The sequence below is a fragment of the Oryx dammah genome, unplaced genomic scaffold (genome assembly GCF_014754425.2).
Source record: "Oryx dammah isolate SB20612 unplaced genomic scaffold, SCBI_Odam_1.1 HiC_scaffold_29, whole genome shotgun sequence".
Taxonomy (NCBI): Eukaryota; Metazoa; Chordata; class Mammalia; order Artiodactyla; family Bovidae; genus Oryx; species Oryx dammah.
The window spans coordinates 83,045,755-83,069,108 of NW_024070213.1; the positions used below are offsets into that span (position 1 = coordinate 83,045,755).

The 23,354-nt window shown below is 36.0% G+C and overlaps 1 protein-coding gene across 1 annotated transcript in view; it reads left to right on the forward strand.

Moving 5' to 3' along the window:
- The window catches only part of ARID2 (AT-rich interaction domain 2), a 202,103-nt gene that overhangs the window by 145,343 nt on the left and 33,406 nt on the right, over positions 1–23,354 (forward strand). The window contains exon 16 of the mRNA XM_040233815.1: positions 8,933–9,081. Within this exon, the coding sequence (XP_040089749.1) occupies positions 8,933–9,081 (149 nt within the window). The remainder of the gene's footprint in view (positions 1–8,932; positions 9,082–23,354) is intronic.

Below are 23,354 nucleotides of genomic sequence, written 5' to 3' on the forward strand. Positions count from 1 at the left end.
AAGGCAATGGCACCCCACTCCAGTACTCTTGCCTGGAAAATCCCATGGATGGAGGAGCCTGGAAGGCTGCAGTCTGTGGGGTTGCTAAGAGTCGGACATGACTAAGCAACTTCACATTCATGCATTGGAGAAGGAAATGGCAACCCACTCCAGTGTTCTTGCCTGGAGAATCCCAGGGAAGGCGGAGCCTGGTGGACTGCCATCTATGGCGTCGCACAGAGTCGGACATGACTGAAGCGACTTAGCAGCAGCAGCACCAGCAGCAGTGTACTCAAGCTGTCATGCTCTTTTACTTTTCTCTTTTGTTTGTTGAACAGTTTTCAGTTGTTAACTTAAACACACGATTTAAAGCAGTGGTCCCCAACCTTTTGGGCAACAGGGACCTGTTTCATGGAAGACAATTTTTTTTCCCATCCCTGAGGTGGGGTGGGGGAAATGCGAAGGTTCAGGAGGTAATACAAATAATGGGAGCAGCAGGTGACTCTTCCCTTGCTAGCCAACGGCTCACCTCCTGCTGTGCCACCCGATTCCTAACAGGCCACTGTTAGGAAGGGGTTGAGGACCCCTGGTTTAAAGCATTTTTCTATTTTGTTGTATACGCAAATTAGTAATTTTGTAGAGCCAAGATAGAGAAATACTTGTCATCTAACATTTTAGGGAGTATTTTTAAAATGTAACTTGGTTTTGTTTGGGAGAGGTTTGCTAAGAGTACACCAGAAGGGAATTTCTGTATTTGATTTTGACATGAGTGTATTTTTGAGGCTTCTTTCACAGAACTTTTGTAAAAAAGTTAATTCCATAAGAATTTCATCAAGTGTGTTGTTATTTTAGATATTAGTTGCCTTTATTCCTTAAAAAGGTTTATATCTTATAATTTCAATTTGTTTCAGCTATTCTGGTATTTAAAATTTTGTATCTCTTATTCCTTTGCTCTATTTATTCCCTTTTAAATATCTACTATCCCCTCTCTGCATGCCTCAGTAAATAAAAGTGCTTTCTAAAATCAGTGCTAATGAATTGAGGATCCAATCAGCCTATAAAGATTTTAAGGACAGTCTTCTGTGCTGTTTCCTGGATTACTACTACTTCATTCTTTGTTTCCTAATTACTACACAGCCGGAGCCTTCTGTGACTGTCGCCAGCTTTGCTTGCACTCTTCTGTCTTGGGCTTTTTCTCTGTGCTTCTGATGATGACAGCAGATTGTGTTGGTATTGATACAGTCTAGATGACAAGAGAGGGGTGGGAGTAGGGAAGCAAAATGGAAGATGAGAAAGCAAAGAATCCCTTGCTTAGAACATCATTCACTAATGTTCGTCTTTCTTCATGTGAATGGGTAAAGCTGGACAGTACTGCTCTGGGAGCATAATGAGTTTTTTAATTCATATTAGTATTGCTTAGGTCTACTTCAAGGTATCTAAATAGGTTGAGGATTCTTCAGTGTATATTATGTACATGGCAATAATTAATATGGCGTTTTTGTGGAAAATACCAAGTCATTTTTATTCAAGCTTCTACAGGTTGAGTTTTTCATTTATTAAAGCACACGAAAAAAAATTTTAATAATGCAATATCTAACATATACTAAGCATTCAGCACATTTTTCTTAATATTTAACAATTTCCCTGTTCATCTTATGTGTTCCACTTTTTTTTTAGATTCCCTTGTAATCCTAAAGAGTTATAGTTGACCAAGCCAGATTAGAGAAAACCTCCCTTACTATGAAATTACTTCATCCACCCTTGTTTATTGTGTCCTTTAACCCCCTAGTGTGGTTATGTTCAATAATGATACCTAAATAACAAAAAACAAGCAATACTAGATAAGACTAGGACCTGTGTTAGGAATTTTACACTATTTTGTCATTTGATTCATAAAGAAACTCTATTAGGTAAACATTATAATTTCTATTTTAGAGAAAAGGCCTCACAATGCTAAATAATTCGCCAAGGTTACCAACTAATATGAGGTGGTACAGGACTGAAATCTGGTGGGTCTGAAACCAGAGCTCGTGCTCTTAGCCCATTTGCCACTATTCTAAAAGATTTCTTTGTAAAATCCTAGATAATCCTTTTATATATAACATTATTTTAATGACTAGGTTATAGGATATAAGTATCACTGAAAGATAATTTCAGGATCACAATGCTAGAATTTAACATACTGGACATATACACATCTAATTCAAGCCATAAAGTTAATACATTTTCAGTTCAGTCGCTCAGTCATGTCCAACTCTTTGCGAGCCCATGAGCCACAATATGCCAGGCCTCCCTGTCCATCACCAACTCCCGGAGTACACCGAAACCCATGTCCATTGAGTCGGTGATGCTTACTCCTAATCTAAAAAATGTGTATAAACTTTTATGTATTCTCCCCAAGAATGTAGTTTATTTCAAACAGCTATAGCTATTTTTGAAGTTGGTATTTTGTTGGCATGTAGAAATGTAAAACTTTGCAAGGAAAAGGAGATATAGCGTACATACACGGTGTATATAAGAATAAGAAACAAACAAAACAGGATATCTGTGTATAACTCTTAGCACAATGCCTAATACACAGTCTGGCACTCAGTAATGGTGCAAGTATATTTTATCTTTGGTGGCTCACACAGTAAAGAATATGCCTACAACACAGGAGACCCAGGTTCAGTCCCTGCGTCAAGAAGATCCCCTGGAGAAGGGCATGGCAACCCACTCTAGTATTCTTGCCTGGAGAATCCCATGGACAGAGGAGCCAGGTGGGCTACAGTCCATAAAGTCACAAAGAATTGGACACGACTGAGCAACTAACACATAGGTTTCCTTTGAAGGGAGGCTGTTGGACCTTCTTAAGAGCTTGTTAATAAAAACCATTTCCACTGTTGCCAGATTCTTTAAATTTCTTTATATAGTCTTAGAATTGCATTTTAGACCTTGGTTTAATACCATTTTATCCAGTATTTGATTTGGCACTTTAAACGGGTGGATGAAATAGAGGAATTTAAATGTGATTTTTTTTTTAGCTACATTTTGTTATTTTATAGCATTTCAAGGGGTGGGGATGTTAGGGAGGTACCTTTACACCAAGAAGGAACTTCTAGACTTGCAGAATGCTCAGGGCTGGAAAGACTGCAGGGAAATACCCCTGCTGAGAATGGCCAACAGGTAATCCTTCCTAATACTGTTGTTATTTAATATTTCTTTTCTCAGTTTTGTTCCTTCTCACTCCCACTAATTAGCTGTATTAATTTTATTACAGAAAAGATACTAGGAACTCATAAAGGGGAAAGAAATATGAAACTAAATGCTATAACCATGTATTTTATATTTAAATGGTATTTAGCTGAGTATGAAATAACTGTACTTCTCCAGTATTCTTGCCTGGAAAATCCCATGGACGGAGGAGCCTGGAAGGCTGCAGTCCATGGGGTCGCTGAGAGTCGGGCATGACTGAGTGACTTCACTTTCACTTTTCACTTTCCTGCATTGGAGAAGGCAATGGCAACCCACTCCAGTGTTCTTGCCTGGAGAATCCCAGGGACGGGGAGCCTGGTGGGCTGCCATCTATGGGGTCGCACGGGTCGGACACAACTGAAGTGACTTAGCAGCTTAGCAGCAGCAGCAGTACTTAACTTCAAGGTACATTTCGTTATTTATAACTGCTTATTTTCAATCTACCACAATATCGATACTGTTTCTGAGCCCTGCTCTCTTCGACTATTCATGAAATTGTATCTGCTGAAGGCATGATATGATTGGCATATAAGATAATAAAAATGGAAAAAATTAGTTATACTTAACTGAAGACTTGTCTTTTTCAGAAGCATATAAAACACATGTTGAGTGTATCTGTATCTGTTCATCCTATGATCTGATGTCATGCCTGATTGTACTTATTCAAGGCATTTTATAGATGCTGCTCCTTAGTTTCCTGTCCTTCATATATGAATCCTTTTTGAAATGGTGCTAACATTGAATATGGATATCTTCCTGGTCCCTTTCATTCTTTCGTAAAGAGTTTAAAAAGTTACCCAACCCATCGGAAAGCATATCTGCAATCTCAGGGGGGCTATGTCTAGAAGATCATTTTAGCAAGAGTCACAGGAATGTCATTTCAATTTTTTTTGAAGCATATTATTGCTCAGATTTGTAGACTAGTATTGAAAGTGAAAGAAAGTGAAGTCTCTCAGTCGTGTCCGACTCTTGGCGACCCCATGGACTGTAGCCTACCAGGTTCCTCCATCCATGGGATTTTCCAGGCAAGAGTACTGGAGTGGGTTACCATTTCCTTCTCCAGGAGATCTTCCCAACCCAAGGATTGAAGCCGGGTCTTCCACAGGGTAGGCAGACGCTTTGCCGTCTGAGCCACCAGGGAAGCTAGTAGTACATTGTAATAATTAAGAAAATCATTAGCACTAAATGATTTTTTCATTTACACTTCAATGTGTTCTATTTATAAGATAGACTTTGTGTTGATTGTCTAGTTATACTTAATAAGACGACTTGGATAGGTTACGAAAATGAGGGAATATTAGAGCAGAAAGAACCTTAGATACTATCTTGTCCATAACCTTTTTAAAAGAGTTGAATTAACTTTTCCACATCCAACAAAGATCTCTTTTCCAGTGATTGTCTTAATTCTTTTCTGTAAAGATGTGTATTTTGTTTAGACTAAGTGTAACCTCTTTAATACCACATTTAGAATAAATTTAGTTCTTGTTCCTTAAGCATTTAAAAGTATCTCTACTTACCCCTTAGAGTGTATTTTCCTAATTCTTTCAATTAGACCTTAGGTGTTATAGTGCCTGGTTTATTCTTCATTAATATATAAGTGTTTAAGAACTTCAACTCCCAAGTCTTATATCAGAAAATAACATCAGTACAGTCTAGAAGTTTCAGCCACAGTTTACTCTTAAAAAGATGTTAAAGGAAGGCAAGATTATAATTTCTTATTTTAACAAAAGGAAATATCTTTGCCAAAAATAAAATTGCTACATTAACATTTTAGATAATTTTACATTAAAAAAGGAATCACAGAATTATTTCATATTCTTTGTATAATTTTAGTTCTCTGGTCACACTCTACTAAAGAGGTACTAGAATACGAAAAGTTAGTTCTTCCTCAGTAGAGCAGAACAAAGAGTAGTATTGAACAATATTCCTCAGGAGTGATCATTCCAAAAACATGGTTTTGAGACTACTTTTACATTTATATTCAAGTTAGGGTTATGGTTAATGATCAGGCACTTTTACATCCTAAAAGAAATATATTTTGCATTTTATGTAAAAGACTTAGTTCTTAAAACATAATTTAAGTAGTACTTTAAAAAACATACAATACAGTGAGTGTAAACAAACTATTAAAAATTAGTTTTATTGAAAGAAGTATGTAATTTTCTAATATAGGAAAAAATAAAAAATACTACTTCCAGTTCAGTTCAGTCACTCAGTTGTGTCCTACTCTTTGTGACCCCATGGACTGCAGCACGCCAGGCTTCCTTGTCTATCACCAACTCCCAGAGCTGCTCAAACTCATGTCCATGGAGTCAGTGATGCCATCCAGCTATCTCATCCTCTGTCATCCTCTTCTCCTCCTGCCTTCAATCTTTCCCAGCATCAGAGTCTTTTCCAATGAGTCAATTCTTCACATCAGGCCGAAGTACTGGGGCTTCAGCTTCAGCATCAGTCCTTCCAATGAATATTCAGGACTGATTTCCTTTAGTGTTGACTGGTTGGATCTCCTTGCAGTCCAAGGCACTTTCAAGAGTCTTCTTCAACACCACAGTTCAAAAGCATCAGTGCTTCGGCACTCAGCTTTCTTTATTCCAACTCTCACATCCGTACATGACTACTGGAAAAACCATACCTTTGACTAGACAGACCTTTGTTGGGAAAGTAATGTCTCTACTTTATAATGTGCTATCTAGGTTGGTCATAGCTTTTCTTCTAAGGAGTAAGCATCTTTTAATTTCATGGCTGCAGTCACCATCTGCAGTGATTTTGGAGCCCAAGAAAATAAAGTCTCTCATTGTTTCCATTGTTTCCCCATCTATTTTCCATGAAGTGATGGGACCAGGTGCCATGATCTTAGTTTTCTGAATGTTGAGTTTTAAGCCAACTCTTTCACTTTCATCAAGAGGCTCGTTAGTTCCTCTTCACTTTCTGCCATAAGGGTGGTATCATCTGTGTTTCTGAGGTTATTGGTACTTCTCCCGGTAAAGTAAATATACTGCTTTATTCAAAGAAAATATGAGTCTTGGAATTTTTCATTTGGTATTTTCTATAAGTAGTTTAATTCATTTTGTTTTATTGATATATTTAGCTCTTTGTTTGTTGTTATTTGTTTACTTTTTATTGTGAAAATTTTAGACATACACAAGACAAGAGGCTTACTGGCCTTCACCCAACCTTGGCCTTCACCCAACCTTAGCCTTCACCCAGCTTTAAATAATGTTACCATTGCCTTTCTAGTTTCATTTCGTCTCACTACCGTTTTTCCCCTGCAGTAAACTAAGTCCCAAAGATTTTAAGTTACTAATAAATACTTCAATATATATTTATAAGTATTTATAATACCAAATCACACCTAACAAAAATAGAACTTTCTTAATATTGCATGACACTCAGTTTGTTCTTAGTCTTTAAAAATGTGTTTTTATAAATTTTGTTTGAATTAAGATCCAGAGAACACTAGATGCAATATTTAAACAACTTTTCTGCACATTGCATTTGGTTAATATGTCTTTATTCATTCTTAATTGAACAGTTTGGATTAATTTCAGTCATCCTTGCCACATCCTCATAAATCATTAACAGTTGAGGCTAAATACCCTGTTTCCCTGTTACTTAACTTTCCTGTATGACACCAGTTAGAGTTGTACAATGAAGAAAAAAATAGGATAAAGCTTTGTTAGCATATAAAAAACAAAAATAAACTTAATTTAAAAGTATATGACAAGCTAGTCAATAAAATACCTAGGGTAAATGGTAATAGTGTAGGGAACCAGAAAGTTCATTCTGAGGGAATTTGATAGCTCTGACAGATTCACCCTTTAATTATAATTCTGAGATTATATTTCTGTCACTCTTCAATATTTGTATTTGATTCAAACCGATCCTCTTGGTTACTCCTACTTACTGGAATTTCATGGATTTTTTTATGCAGTAGTTTCATTTCAAGGAAACAGTTTGACCTTTTTTTTTTCCTGGTAAATAGATTGATTCTGATGTTATTCTTCCCTTCCTTTCTCTCTGATCCCAACCCCTGTGTCTGCTCTCTCACTGTTAGTTTTTATGACTTTAAGAATTCACAGGTGAATGATTGTCAGATTCTTGTTCCAGCTTTAACTACTGCTAGATAATTTAACTATTGCTAGATAAGTAACTTTAACTATTGCTAAATAATTGCACTTGCTGATCTGTTCTTGTCCCCAAAGTGAACTCATCATCTTTGCTCTAGAATATGGTTTCACTCTGGACTTCTCTATTAACATAAATAATAATAGTAACAGTTGCCATTTATTGAGAATCTAGAGCTAGGCTCTTCATGTAGAGTTTCTATAGTCTTCCTACCATCTCAGAAGTTAGATTTTATTACACTTTCCGGATGAGGGAATTGAGAATCAGAGATGTTATGTAGTTTGCCCAGGGTCACATAGCTGGTTAAAAGGCAGATTGAAATTCTGAGTCCTGTTCTGTCAAGCTGGAAGGTCTAACTTCTAGCCATTGATACCTGTACTACCCTAAAATGCATGGTTTTCATGCGTGTATATATTTTCTTAGTAATAATATTAGAAAATCGTAAGAATGAGACTCTATTATAAAAACTTCAATCACATCTGAAAGTAAATTTTTTTTTCCTTAGAGCTTAGAACTCAAAAGTTCTTATGACTCCACATTTCTAAGAACCTTCACCCTTGGCACTTTATTCTTTTCCTTTATTCATTTTTATGCTATAGCCTTATCTGTTTCTGCTTTGTCTATTTTTTTAAAAAATACTATGACTTTCAAATAAGAGGTTTTCAGCAATTTTTAGCTTAGTTTTGCTCCACTGTTTCCGATATCACTTTATAAATAACCAAATACATTTAATATTTTTCCAGAGTTTAAATGTATTTCCTTTAAACAATACTTTGAAAATGGTATGCTAATCATGTCTGTGAGGAATTTAACATTTTTTTTTCCTTTGTGCTATGTATGTTATGAATGAAATCTGAGTTAAACCTCAAACTGTATTGTTTCAAATTGTGTTTTAAGCTACATTATAATTATTATTTATTTTTCAGAGAGAAAAGGATGGGATATAAAGGGAAAAAAATGTAGCTAATATTTAGAAAATTTATGCATACAATTAGAATCCTTTTCTTGTATAATCCATCAAAATTTATAACAGACCACCTTTAAAGATTGAAGTTGTTAGTTAAAATAGCTTTTACTGCAAAGTAATATTTACAACATTCTACTTAAATGGTTACATCATTCTTAACATCTGAAATTCCCTTTGATTTTTACTATATATGGTTTTATGTTACTTATTACAATCTTAAAGGAGATATTATACAAAGAAATAATAATTTACAGTTGATTTTTTTTCTTGTGAAGGATATGTTAGTAAATAAAATGGATACATTTATAATTTTTCTCTGTTTAATCTATAGTTGTATTTCTACCCAATTTTATTAATATAAAAATCTTTAATTCTAAGTTATGTGTATTCTGTGACAGTAAGAATACAGTCTTGCCTTTGTGATTCATATGAAATGAATTTGACTTCTTAAATATGTTTCTGAAATTAGTTATCTTCTTAAAGAGTATCCAAAAGATAATCATTAAAACTCCCAAGTGTGAATGTTATGTTGAAAGTGCATAACTATCACTGTAATCAAATTCACAAACCTGCACTGAATGTTTTTCAGTGTCATTTCACTAACTGTGTGGTTTGTCTTTTTCACAGAACACTCCAATGACACCTTCACCAGCTGTTCAAGTTCAGAACCAGCCTAACAGTTCTCAGCCTTCTCCATTCAGTGCATCTAGTCAACATGGAGATCCAGTGAGAAAACCTGGGCACAACTTCATGTGTCTGTGGCAGTCTTGCAAAAAGTAAATGGCAATTTTATTTGATATATATAAATGCTCTTTTTTTCTGGAATGTCTTTGTATTTAAATTTCTATTTATGAGTTCATGAAAATTTTCTTTTGAAATCACTAACTTTTTAGCAAAAATATTTCGTGTTGAAAGTAATATTTATGCAGATCCAGTGTTAACCTAAAGAAATTTTTATAAATGTTGGGAAGAGCTTCATTGCCTTATGGTAGTTACCAGAGAATGTTTAACTATTAGATTTTAACAAAAGAAAATCAGCTAAGAATTTTATGTCATATTTGGCTATGAAAAGAAATTTTTTTTTGAAAAGAAGTTTTTTAAAGTGTCTTGCAGTTAGGGGCAGCCATAGGATTTCTATATAACAGACACTTAAAGATATCTGTTAGGAAGAATGATTTGTCTTCAATTTAAGTTTGAGGTGGACACACCATGAAAATTTTTAATGTTATATTATCTCACAGTTTAATAAGTGGAATTGAATTTCTTAAACAAGGCTTTCTTAGACTTCAAGGAGAACTTGGGAATAATACTAAACTTGAGAGTAATATTGTTTAAACTAAAGTCTCAGTTCCTTTAACAGTATTCAGCTAAGAATCCTGGCCTTGTCACTTTCAGAGCTCTAAGACTGTGGTGCACATAATATCCCTCTTTTTTTTTTTAGATATCAAGATTCTGTTTTACGTTTCCTAACAATAGCAGAAATTACTGTGTCCTATTAAAAATTATCTTTCCTATTCATAATTTTTCTGATATAGACATATTTCATATATACATTTGTTGTAAGATTGTGGCTATCAGTATAGCCTAGGGATTATTGATAATATGCAGAATTTCTTTGGACAGTGTTTACCAAACTTTAAATCTCAACCCGTTAGTGGGGTATGAAATCATTTTGGCAAGTCTACCAGGAGGGTTTTGCTTGTTTTTCTTTTCAATGAAAAAGTGAATAAAATATCTCAGATTCCATTAGGTTGCTAGGGGTAAGTATTGTTTTCATTTATATATGTATATAAGTATGTGTATCTAGACCATAGTGTAAAATCTGTCAAAAGGGTGTTTTAAAATTAGTGCTTTAGGTTTCCTCTATTTCTTTCAGTTATTTAATTTAATAACTTTTTAAATGTTTATGTTGTAAGTTAATTTGCAACTTTTTTCACTGATGTCAAGTTCTATACTTTTTTTTTTAAGATATTTGTTTTTGTTTTTCATCACAAGATAGTAGCTGAAGGAGTGGGTGGTCAGTTCATGCTATTTTTTCACAAAAACGTTTGAGTGTAGCTTCTTTAGATGAAGTGTTGAGAGTATTTCAACAAAAAAAATCACTGAAAGGGCTAATCAATCTAAATGCATGGCTGTTTCCCATCTTATTAGTAAGATTGTTGTTACAAAATTTGAATGGTATACCTTGTCTTTTTAAGTCTTTTCAGAAAAATACTCAACAAGACTTCTTAGACATGGTCAATTTTAAAGTCATTTTTATATACTGCATTGATAATTAGTTGAGTTTGATTCTGCAAATATTTATTGAGCACCCTCTAGCAGGGTTCATGTGTTAGGAGGTAGAGATATAAAGATCACTCTCAACTTTTAGGGAAGCACATGCAAAAAAAACAAATAAATGACAGTTTAAATAAGTACTATAAAAAATAGTTTCTATGTTATACCATTATTGGCAGTATAATGAACAGAATGTAATGCTGGGATGGTTAGAAATGTTTTGTTATAGACATTACTTTTGAGTTGGTTCTTAAAGTATGAGTAGGAGTTCGTCATGCAAAAATAGAAGCTTAGGATATCAAGAGCATAAGGACATGAGGAGAGTAAAGGCTTTTATTACACTTGACCTTTCATATCTTCAGGGCTTCCCAGGTGGCTCAGTGCTAAAGAATCTGCCTGTAATGCAGGGGATGTAAGTTCAATCCCTGGGTCAGAAAGATCCCCTGCAGTAGGTAATAGCAACCTACTCCAGTATTCTTGCCTCGGAAATCCCATGGACTGAGGAGCCTGGTGGGCTAATGTCATAGGTTTGCAAAAAAGTTGAACATTGACCTAGCAACTAAACAACAACTTTATATCTGTACTTGAAAGTTCCACCAAACAGGAATTAAAATATTCTCCAAAAATTCCAAAAAGTTCCAAAAAGCAAAACTTTGCTCATGTGATGGAAACTATTTACATAGCATTTACATTGTATTTACAGCTGTTTGCATAGCATTTACATTGTATTAGGTATTATAAGTAGTCTAGAAATGAATTAAAGTATACAGGAAGATATTCTTAAATTGTATGCAAATACTTCACCATTATATATAAAGGACTTAAGCATCTGCAGATCTGAGGGGAACCTAGAATCAATCCCCACTGGATACCAAAGGATGACTGTTCATTTTTAGTTTAAATTGCAGGTGGAAAAATATATGTAGTAGCTATTGTCACTAAATAACTATGCTCTGATTTCTTTAATATCCGATCAAAATATTAATGAAGAATCTTCCTTGATTCATTCAGATTTAGAACTAAAATTATATCTTTCACCGATAAATTATTGTGAAATGCACTACTCACCCTTACATCACACGTTAGTAATTTTTTTTTAATCTGCAGGCATATATCTCTAAAAAATTAGGACACTACTCTTTAACCATAATTTATAACCCTGCAGAAAAATAACATTCAGTTCAGTTCAGTTAGGTCACTCAGTCATGTGCGACTCTTTGCGACCCCATGAACCACAGCACACTAGGCCTCCCTGTCCATCACCAACTCCCGGAGTCCACCCAAATCCATGTCCGTTGAGTTGGTGATGCCATCCAACCATCTCATCCTCTGTCGTCCCCTTCTCCTCCTGCCCTCAATCTTTCCCAACATCAGGGTCTTTTCCAATGAGTCAGCTCTTTGCATCAGGTGGCCAAAGTATTGGAGCTTCAGCTTCAACATCAATCCTTCCAATGAACACCCAGGACTGATCTCCTTTAGGATGGACTGGTTGGATCTCCTTGCAGTCCAAGGGACTCTCAAGAGTCTTCTCCAGCACCACAGTTCAAAAACATCAATTTTTCAGCACTCAGCTTTCTTTGTAGTCCAACTCTCACATCGATACATGACCACTGGAAAAACCATAGCCTTGACTAGACGGACCTTTGTTGGCAAAGTAATGTCTCTGCTTTTGAATATGCTCTCTAGGTTGGTCATAACTTTCCTTCCAAGGAGTAAGCATCTTTTAATTTCATGGCTGCAGTCACCATCTGCAGTGATTTTGGAGCCCCCCAAAATAAAGTCTGACACTGTTTCCACTGTTTCCCCATCTACTTGCCATGAAGTGATGGGGTTGGATGCCATGATCTTCGTTTTCTGAATGTTGAGCTTTAATCCAAATTTTCCACTCTCCTCTTTCACTTTTCATCAAGAGGCTCTTTAGTTCTACTTCGTTTTCTGCCATAAGGGTGGTGTCACCTGCATATCTGAGGTTATTGATATTTCTCCCAGCAGTCTTGAATCCAGCTTGTGCTTCCTCCAGCCCGGCGTTTCTCATGATGTAGGGTAAGATGAAGTAGGGTGACAGTATACAACCTTGATGTACTCCTTTCCCAATTTGGAACCAGTTTGTTGTTCCATGTTCAGTTGTTCTATGTCCAGTTCTAGCTGTTGCTTCCTGACCTGCATACAGATTTCTCGGGAGGCAGGTCAGGTGGGCTGGTATTCTCATCTCTTTCAGAATTTTCCATAGTTTATTGTGATCCACACAAAGGCTTTGGCATAGGAAAGCAGAAATAGATGTTTTTCTGGAACTCTCTTCTTGCTTTTTCCATGATCCAGTGGATGTTGGCAATTTGATCTCTGGTTCCTCTGCCTTTTCTAAAACCAGCTTCAACATCTGAAAGTTCACGCTTCATGTACTGCTGAAGCCTGGCTTGGAGAATTTTAAGCATTACTTTACTAGCATGTGAGATGAGTGCAATTGTGCGGTAGTTTGAGCAATTCTTTGGCATTGCCTTTCTTTGGGATTGGAATGAAAACGGACCTTTTCCAGTCCTGTTGGCCACTGCTGAGATTTCTAAATTTGCTGACATACTCAGTACAGCACTTTCACAGCATCATCTTTTAGAATTTGAAATAGCTCAATAGGAATTCCGTCACCTCCACTAGCTTCGTTCATATTGATGCTTCCTAAAGCCCACTTGACTTCATATTCCAGGATGTCTGGCTCTGGGTGAGTGATCACACCATCGTGATTATCTGGGTCATGAAGATCTTTTTTGTGCAGTTCTTCTGTGTATTCTTGCCACCTCTTCTTAGTATCTTCTGCTTCTGTTAGGTTCGTACCATTTCTGTCCTTTATTGAGCCCATCGTTGCATAAAATGTTCCCTTGGTTTCTCTGATTTTCTTGAAGAGATCTCTAATCTTTCCCATTCTGTTGTTTTCCTCTATTTCTTTGCATTGATCGCTGAAGAAGGCTTTCTTATCTCTTCTTGCTATTCTTTGGAACTCTGCATTCAAATGGTATATCTTTCCTTTTTTCCTTTGTTTTTTTCTTCCCTTCTTTTCACAGCTATTTGTAAGGCCTCCCTAGACAGCCATTTTGCTTTTTTTGCATTTCTTTTTCTTGGGGATGGTCTTGATTCCTAGTCTCCTGTACAATGTCATGAACCTCCGTCCATAGTTCATCAGGCACTCTGTCTATAGATCTGATCCCTAAATCTATTTCTCACTTCCACTGAGGGATTTGATTTAGGTCATACCTGAATGGTCTAGAGGATTTCTCCACTTTCTTCAGTTTCCGTCTGAATTTGGTAATAAGGAGTTCATGATCTGAGCCACAGTCAGCTCCCGGTCTTGTTTTTGCTAACTGTATAGAGCTTCTCCATCTTTGGCTGCAAAGAATATAATCAGTCTGATTTCGGTGTCGACCTTCTGGTGATGTCCATTGCTTCAATTTTATGAGTTCTTCAAATAGGCGCTTGGTGTTTACATTTCTCCACTTGTTTTCTGTTTATTTGGAGTTTGAATTGGAATGCAAGATTCAAACATTGACTGAGGTTGAAGAGGCTGTTATATCTTTTTTAATCTGTAGATAACCCTCCATCTCTCAATTTTTCTCCTCACAGTTTTTTGTTGATAAAAGCAGGTCATCACAGTCTGATTTTTCTGCTATTGTGTAGCATGTACTCTGACTTTGAATTTTCTATATGTTAGTAGTTAGGTCCAGATGTTTGAAAAGATTCCATTTTGATTTTTGTGAACAGCGTTTTAGAAATAGCACTGTGTACTTCATCAGGCAGTAGGTACTGTCTAGTGTCTCTTTTTGTGATATAAACAGCCATTGAAAATTACGGCCTAGGTACATTATTTTATTGTTTTAAAATGTAAAGTTTCCTTTTTATCAGTTGTCTGATTTCTCTGAGGAGTAGTTTTTAGAGAAAAAGCCAGATTATTGAATATTTCTCTTATTTACCAATTTTCAAAATAATGAGTTGTTTACTAACTGCACAAAGGTGACTATGAGATGAGGTTTGTTTTTTGTTTTTAATTTGGTTTTTGATTTTAGTATTGTTGTGAATGAACATATTGAGATACTTCAATCCATTGTAGATACTATATCCTTCTTAATGTTCAGATTGTCCCATCTTTGGCCAGTGAAGGCCTGTTCAAGCTGGATGTGATCTTAATTTGTCTTTGATAGCTTCCTTTCTCCCTGTTAGAAGAAATGTTCTGGACTTAACCTGTGTATTTCCTGCCCCATATGGGGAATCAACTGTTTCTCCTAGGACAGTTCAGTTCAGTCTCTCAGTCTTGTCCAACTCTTTGCAACCCCATGAACTGCAGCACGCCAGGCCTCCCTGTCCATCACCAACTGCTGGAGTCTACCCAAACCCATGTCCATTGAGTCAGTGATGCCACCCAACCATCTCATCCTCTGTCGTCCCCTTCTCCTCCTGCCCTCAATCTTTCCCAGCATCAGGGTCTTTTCCAATGAATCAGGTCTTCGCATCAGGTGGCCAAAGTATTAGAGTTTCAGCTTCAACATCAGTCCTTCCAATGAACACCTAGGACTGATCTCCTTTAGGATGGACTGATTGGATCTCCTTGCAGTCCAAGGGACTCTCAAGAGTCTTCTCCAACACCACAGTTTAAAAACATCAATTCTTCTGCACTCAGCTTTCTTTATAGTCCAAGTCTCACATCCATACATGACTACTGGAAAAACTATAGCCAGGACATCTGATATCTTTTAATGGGAAGTGATATTTAATCTGGGCTTCAGGAAGTATCCATTGGTTTTACATTGGCTTTTGTTTCTAGTACTTTTCAGTGAAGAGACTAGAAAAAAACCATGTTTCATGCTCAGAACGACCTTCTCAACTCTTAGATCATAAATTACATATTTTGTTGTCTTCTGGGCTTTACTATTTTAACTTTTTGATCCATCAGTAATTTAGTTTCTGTGTAAAGTGAAGTATGATTGTTGTTTTCCAAATGACTAATATTTGACTAGTTCATTTTTCTCTTAGGTACTTGAATGGCCATCTTTGATATGTACTTAATTTCTGTAGGGCTTCCCTGGTGGCACAGAGGTTAAAGCATCTGCCTGCAATGTGGGAGACCTGGGTTTGATCCCTGGGTCGGGAATATCCCCTGGAGAAGGAAATGGCAACCCACTCCAGTATTCTTGCCTGGAGAATCCCATGGACGGAGGAGCTTGGTGGGCTACAGTCCACAGGTCTCAAAGAGTCGGACACAACTCAGTGACTTCACTTTCACTTTAATTTCTGTATGCTTTTTCTGTTTCTGAATTACTTGTTATCCCAGTGGTCTCTGTCCTTATCATACTGTCACTTTCAGTTTTCATGTTGGATGGCAAGTTCCTAATTTCCCTTTTCAGTGTTTTTTCATTTTTTCAAGCACTTACCTTGTATCAGACACTGTTAATTTTCAAAATTAAAGTGATATATAAATCAGACTTGGTACCTACACAGATATTTAGCCTGTTTTCAAATGAACTTTAGAATTTCCAGAGATTCCCCCAGGGCAGCATGTTGGGATTTTTATTTCATTGCTTTTAATGAATGGCTATTTTTGTTTGTTTTCAGGTAGTGAATATTTTTTCAATATTGATTTTTTTTCCTTAGGGGAAAAAAAAAGTATCATTCCATGTATTATAGTCTTTTTCAACCCAGTAGAGCTTTAATATTTGTTCCCATAAATTCTACAACTTTTGTAATTTTATTGCTAATCATAGTTTTTATTTCTCATTATCCATAAATGATCTTAACTTCCACTATATTTTTAACTGGTGGTTGTTTTCTGTATTTATGCCTTAGTTAGTCCTCTCATCCAATTATAATATCTAATGTTTCCAGAACAGCTATATAATCAGTTCAGTTCAGTCACTCAGTCTTGTCCAATGCTTTGCAACCCCATGAATAGCAGCATGCCAGGCCTCCCTGTCCATCACCAACTCCCGGAGTTTACCCAAACTCATGTCTATCTACTCACTGATTCTATCCAGCCGTCTCATCCTCTGTCTTCACTATCCTATCATCTTGCCTTTTCATACTGTTCATGGGGTTCTCCAGGCAAGAATACTGAAGTGGTTTACCATTCCCTTCTCCAGTGGACCACATCCTGTAAGACCTCTCCACCATGACTCCTCCGTCTTGGGTGGCCCCACACGGCATGGCTTAGTTTCATTGAATTAGATAAGGCTGTGGTCCTTGTGAGCTATATAATAGTAGTGGTAATACTTATCTTATTTCTTCAAAAAAACTCATAGACTTTTTTAAAAAATTTATTTTTAATTGAAGGATAGTGTTGCTCATTCAATCGTGGTTGACTCTTTGTGACCCCGTGGACTGTAGCTCACCGGCCTCCTCTGTCCATGGCATTCTCCAGGCAAGAATACTGCAGTGGAGAGCCATTCCCTTCTCCAGGGGATCTTCCTGACCCAGCAATTAAACCCAGGTCTCCCAAGCTGTAGGCAGATTCTTTGCTGTCTGAGCCACTGGGGAAGCCCAATTGAAGGATGATTGGTTTACAATATTGTGTTGGTTTCTGCCATACAGCAGCACAAATCAGCCATAGCTATACGTATGTCCTCTCCCTCTGGAACCTCCCTCCCACCTCCCACCCCGTCCCACTCCCTAGATTGTCACGGAGTCCCAGTTTGAGTTCCCTGAGTCATATAAGAAATTCCCACTGGCTATCTATTTTACATATGGTAGTGCGTATGTTTCCGTGCAGTTCTCTCCATTCGTCCCACCCTTTCCTTCCCCCTCTCCTTGTCCATAAGTCTGTTCTTTATGTCTGCATCTTCATTGCTGCCCTGAAAATAGATTTATCAGTACCATCTTTCTAGATTCCATATATATGCATTAATATACAATATTTGGTTTTCTCTTTGTGACTAAACTTCACTCTGTATAATAAACAGGCTCTAGGTTCATCCCCTTCTTAACACTGACCCAAACATATTCCTTTTTATGGCTGAGTAATATTCTGGTGTGTGTGTGTACACATATACCACAGCTTCCATGTCCTAGCTATTGTAAATAGTGCTGCAGTGAAAACTGAGGTACATGTGTCTTTTTCAGTTATGGTTTTCTCAGGGTATATGCCAAATAGTGGGATTGTTGGGTCATATCATAGTTTTATTGCTAGTTTTTTTAAGGAATCTCCATACTAAATAGACTGTTTTTAAAAGCAGTTTTAGGTTTATAGAAATGTTGAACCTATAGTGCAAGTTTTCTCATATACTTTCTCTTCCTTGCACAGTTTCCCCTAATATTAATATCTTGAATTAGTATAGTATATGTGTTATGATTGATGACTAGAACTAACTAAGTCCATAGTTTCCATTAAGATTCACTCTTTGTGTTATATACACTTCCCTGGATTTCAACCGTGCATATCATGTATCTGCCGTTAGTGTCATACAGAATATTATCACCACTCTGAAAATCTTCTGTGCTTCAAATATTCATTTCTCCTCACTGCCTCTCTTTCTAACCCCTACTAAATACTGATTTTTTTTCCCACTATCTCTGTATAGTTTTGCCTTTTCCAGACTGTCATGTGATTGGAATCATACAATATGTAGCCTTCTTGGATTGACTTCTTTCACTTAGCAATAAGTATTTAAGGTTCTTCCATGCCTTTTGCGGCTTGATCACTTATTTTTATTGCTGAATGATACTACGTTGTATGATGTACCAATTTGCTTACCCATTCAACTATAGAAGGACATTTTGGTTACTTTGGGGTTTGGACAATTATAAATAAAGCCACTATAAACACTTGTACGCAGGTTTTTGTGTGGACATACTTTGTCAAATAATTTGGGCAAATATTTAGGATTACATTTGCTCGATCGTATGGTAATACTATGTTTAACATTGTAAGACAGTATCAAACTGTTTTCCAAAGTGGCTGTGCCATTTTGCATTCCACCAATAATGAAGGAGAGTTCTGTTGCTCCGTATCCTCACCAGCATTTGATACGGTCAGCTTTTTTGATTTTAGCCATTCTATATCTCATTTTCATTTGCATTACCTTAATGACAAAAGATGTTGAGTATTTATGCTTATTTACAATTTGTATATTCTTTTTGATGGGGTGCCTTTATCTGTTGATATAATTATACAATTTTTCTTCCTTAGACTTTTGGTGTGGTGGATTAGATTAATTAAATTTTGAATATTGAACTAGCCTGTCAAACCTGGAATAAATAAATATTTTTTTTCCAGCTTTCCTTAAGATACTCATTCAGGGCTTCCCTTGCGGCTCAGCTGGTAAAGAATCCGCCTGCAGTGCGGGAGACCTGGCTTCGATCCCTGGGTTGGGAAGTTTCCCTGGAGAAGGGAAAGGCTACCTACTCCAGTATTCTTGTGTGGAGAATTCCACGGACTGCATAGTCCATGGGGTTCCAAAGAGTCGGACTTGACTTAGTGACTTTGACTTTCACTGACAATTGACCTCAATGGCTTAGTGAAGGAGTAAAGCAGAGTAGGTAGGGGGCCACACTGACAAAGTGAATCATTCATTCCCTTCACTTTTGACTAGTATATAGTTCTTTTTATACATCGCTTGCTTTGATTTGTGATTGTTTTTCACATCTGTGTTCATGAGAGATACTAGTCTGTAGTTTTTCTATCTTTGTGTGATTTTACTACTACAGTAATTCTAGCCTTCTAGAATGATTTAGGAAATATTCACTCCACTTCCATTTTCTTGTAGGGATCCTAGAAAATTGGTATCATTTCTACCTTAAATGTTTGGTAGAATTCACCAGTGAAAGCATCTAGGTCTAGTGCTTTTTTCTTGTCTTTGGAAGGTTATTAATTCAGTTTCTTTCAGATTATCTGCTGATCCTTGTGGAGTTTTGGCAGATTATGTCTTTTTTTGTTCCACTTCATCTAAGTATCAAATTTGTGGCATAAAACTATTTATAATATTCGTTTATTATCCTTTTTATCAGGGGTCCTCAACCTCAGAGCCACACAGGTCTGGTACTGGTCTGTGGCCTGTTAAGAACCAAGCCACACAGGCCGCACAGTAGGTGGCAAGTGACAGGCCAGCAAGTGAAGCTTCATCTGTGTTTACAGCAGCTCCCATCGCTCGCATTACTGCCTGAGTTCTCCTTCCTGTTCATCGAGTTCATTAAATGTGATTTGCTTGAGTAATCTCAATACCTTCCCCAGTTCGTGGAAAAGTTGTCTTCCACTGAACTAGTCTTTAGTGCCAAAAAGGTTGGGCACCACTGTTTTTAATACCTGTGAGCTCAGTAGCTATAGCCCCCCAGCCCCGTTATATCTGGTATTAGTAATCTGTATTTTCTCTGACTTATTTTCTTGCTTAAGCTGGCTAGAGGTTTATCTTTTCCAGCTTTTGGTTTTGTTGGTTTTCTTTCTTGATTGTCCATTTCCTTTAATTGATTTTTGCTCTGATTTTTGTTCTTTTCTTTTGTTTGCTTTGAGTTTACATTGCTCTTCTTTTTCTAGTTTCCTAAGATGGAAGTTTAGATTATTGATTTTAGATGGTCTTTTTCTAATACATACATTTAATGCTATAACTTTTCTCTGTATACTGTTATTAGCTGTAGCCCACAAATTTAGATAAGTTGTATTTTCATTTTCAATTAGTTAGAATGTTTTAGAAGTTTGTTGCTTGATCTCCAGATATTTTGAGACATTTCAGCTCTCTCTTTGTTAGTGGTTTCTAGTTTAATTCCATTGAGATCTTAAAGCTTATTTTATGTTATTTGTATTATTTTAAATTTGTTAAGGTATGTTTTATATGGTCTATTTTGGTGAATGTTCCTTTAAGCATGAGAAAAATGTGTTTTCTGCTATTATTGAATGAAGTCTTATACAAATGTCAATTAAATCCAATTGATTGATGGTGCTGCATAGTTCAACTATATCCTTTCTGATATTCTGCCTGCTCGAATTACCAGTTACAGGTTAGAGGTGTGCTGAAGTCTCCAAATATAATGGTGGATTTTTCTATTTCTCCTTGCAGTTCTATCAGATTATGCCTCATATTTTGATGCCTTTTGTTAGAATTATATACCTTAAGAATTGTCTTTGTGAAGAATTGACATGTTTATCATTATGTAATAATGTCCCTCATAGTATCCTTGCTCTCAGGTCTGTTTTTATGAAATTAATGCAATTAATCCAGTTGTCTTTTGATTAATGTTAGCATGGTATATATTTCTCCTTCCCTTTACTTTTAGTCTGTGCCTTTTCATTTAACCACACATTGTTTTATATTTACTTTGCCAGTCTTTGTCTCTTAATTAGTATATTTAGACCAGTCATATTTAAAATGATTATTGATAGATTGAGTTAATGTCTATCATATTTGTAAATGTTTTTCTGTTTATTCTACTTGTTTATTGCCCATGTTATTCCTCTTTTTTCTTTTAATTGAGTACTTTATATGGTTCCATTTTCTTCTCTCTCTTAGTATAATTGCTTCTTTGAAAATTTTTTATGGTTTTCCTAGAGTTTAAAATATATATTTATAGGCATTCTAAGTGCACTTTCAAACAATATATGGCTTCCTGGATGTTTTAGTTACCTTGTAACAGAGTATTTTTCTTTCCTAGTGTCCCTTATGCCATTGTTGGCCTTCATTTTATTTATCCAGAAGTTATAATTGCCAAATACATTGTTGCTTTATCAGTATTTTGAACAATCATTTGTCTACTAGATCAGTCGATAGAATTATGAAATATTTTATCTCCATTTGCTCCTTCTCTGACACCCTTCCTTTCTTTATATAGATCTTAGTTATTTTTACCTCTACCACTTTCTCTGCCTCTAAAGAACTTCTTTTAACATTTCTTGTAGTCAGGTGTACTGTGCAAATGCACTCAGTTTTTGTTTATCTAAGAAAGTCTTTATTTCTCCTTCACTTTTCAAAGACAATTTTGTGTACACAAAATTCTAGGTTGATGAATCTTTTTCTGTCAACATTTTATAGAAATATTTCACTCTACTCTTTTTCCTTGCATAGTTTCTCAAGAAGCATCCAGGATAATCTTATCTTTGTTCTTCTATTAGTAAGGATTTTTTCTCTCTAGCTTCTTTCAAGATTTTTTTTGTCCTTGGATTTTATCAGTTTGAATAAGATATACTTAAGTGTAGTTTTTTTTACATGTAGCCTATCTGATGTTCTGTGAGTTTCCTAGATCTGTGGTTTGGTGTGTTGTTAATTTTAGAAAATTCTCAGCCATTCTTACTTCAAATATTTCTTGTTTATTCTCTTTCCCCTCCTTCTGCTATTCCCAGTATATGTATGTTATACCTTTTGTAATTGTCTCACAGTTTTGGGACATTCTGTTTCTCTTTTTCAATTCTTCTTTTCTCTTTCTTCTTCAGTTTGGGACGTTTCTGTTGACATTTCTTCAAGCTCACCAATTCTTTTGCCATGTCTAGTCTACTGATGATTTTCATCAAAGGTCTCCTTTGTTTCGTTTTTTTTTTCTAGCATTTCCTTTTGATTCTTAATATCTCCATTTCTCTGCTTACATTACTCATCTCTTCTTAAATGGTACAACTTTTTTCATTAGCATCTTAACCTATTAATCATAATCATTTAAAATTCCCAGGGTGATAATTCCAAAATCTCTGCCATGTCTGAGTCTGGTTCTGATGCTTGTATTATATTTTCAGTCTATAGTTTAATTTTGCTTTAACACATAGCATGCATTTTTGCTGAATGTTAGATGTGTATCAGTTAATAGGAACTGAGATAAACAGACTTGGCGTGTGAGTTTTGTGTTTATTTAGCAAGGAGTTATGCTATGTTAATGTTTGCTGTTATATTTGGGTTTCCTTAGATATTCCTTTTAAAGTAGAGTCTGTATCTGACAGCTCTCTCAGTCGTAATCCACAGTTGAAAGGTGGGTTTGAGTCTCTGGAGCTATGACTTTGAGAAGAGTTTCATAGCCATTATTTTTCTCTCCTTATATGAGACAGGGAATCTGAAGGGGCTCAAATTATCTGTTTGGTTTTCCCCGAGGTCAGATAAGGCTCTGGTAATTTTTCTTGAGAGCAGGCCTTAATTAAGGAGAAAAGAACACCCCGGGCATATTTTAAAATGTTACTTTCTCCCTCTACCTGTTGTAAGTATTAGGAAGCTTTTTCCAGTCTACCACGAGAACCTGCTAGGGTTCCTGGAAATAAAACTCAAAAAAGTGTGGGCTTTCCCCAGAGATCGGCCCTTCAGGATTTTTTACCTTTCAGGATAGTCCATACTGGGTCTCCATCAGTTCGTAGTTTCTGCTTCAGTATTCCTTTCAGTTATTGACTTAAGCAGTTCTTTGTGTTTCTTTATATTCATCAGTCTACTTAGTTTTCAGGGAAACAGTTTGCCTCGTGACCTTAGTTCTCGGATGATTTTAAATGTTGTTAATTTTCATTTTGTTCCACAGTTTTTCTTGTTCTGAGGATGGGAGTGACAACTTCCAGGCTCTTTATATGTCTGAACAGAAACTAGAAGTCCTTATTCTTATCTTTATTCTTATTAATACATTGTCAGCATGATGTTAACATCAGTTCATAAGTGAAATATATAATGTATCGTTATATTTTGTCTTTGATCTTTTGTTTGTTTTTACCTTGCTTTGTTCTTTCAAACACTGAGTACCAAAGACTACTTGAAGATGGTACCTGAAACCAAAAAGTTACATACCATGAGACCAATTTGCAAATTGTATTGAAGTCCTTTTCAGTGTTCCTTAAAATATTTGGTGAAACAGAATT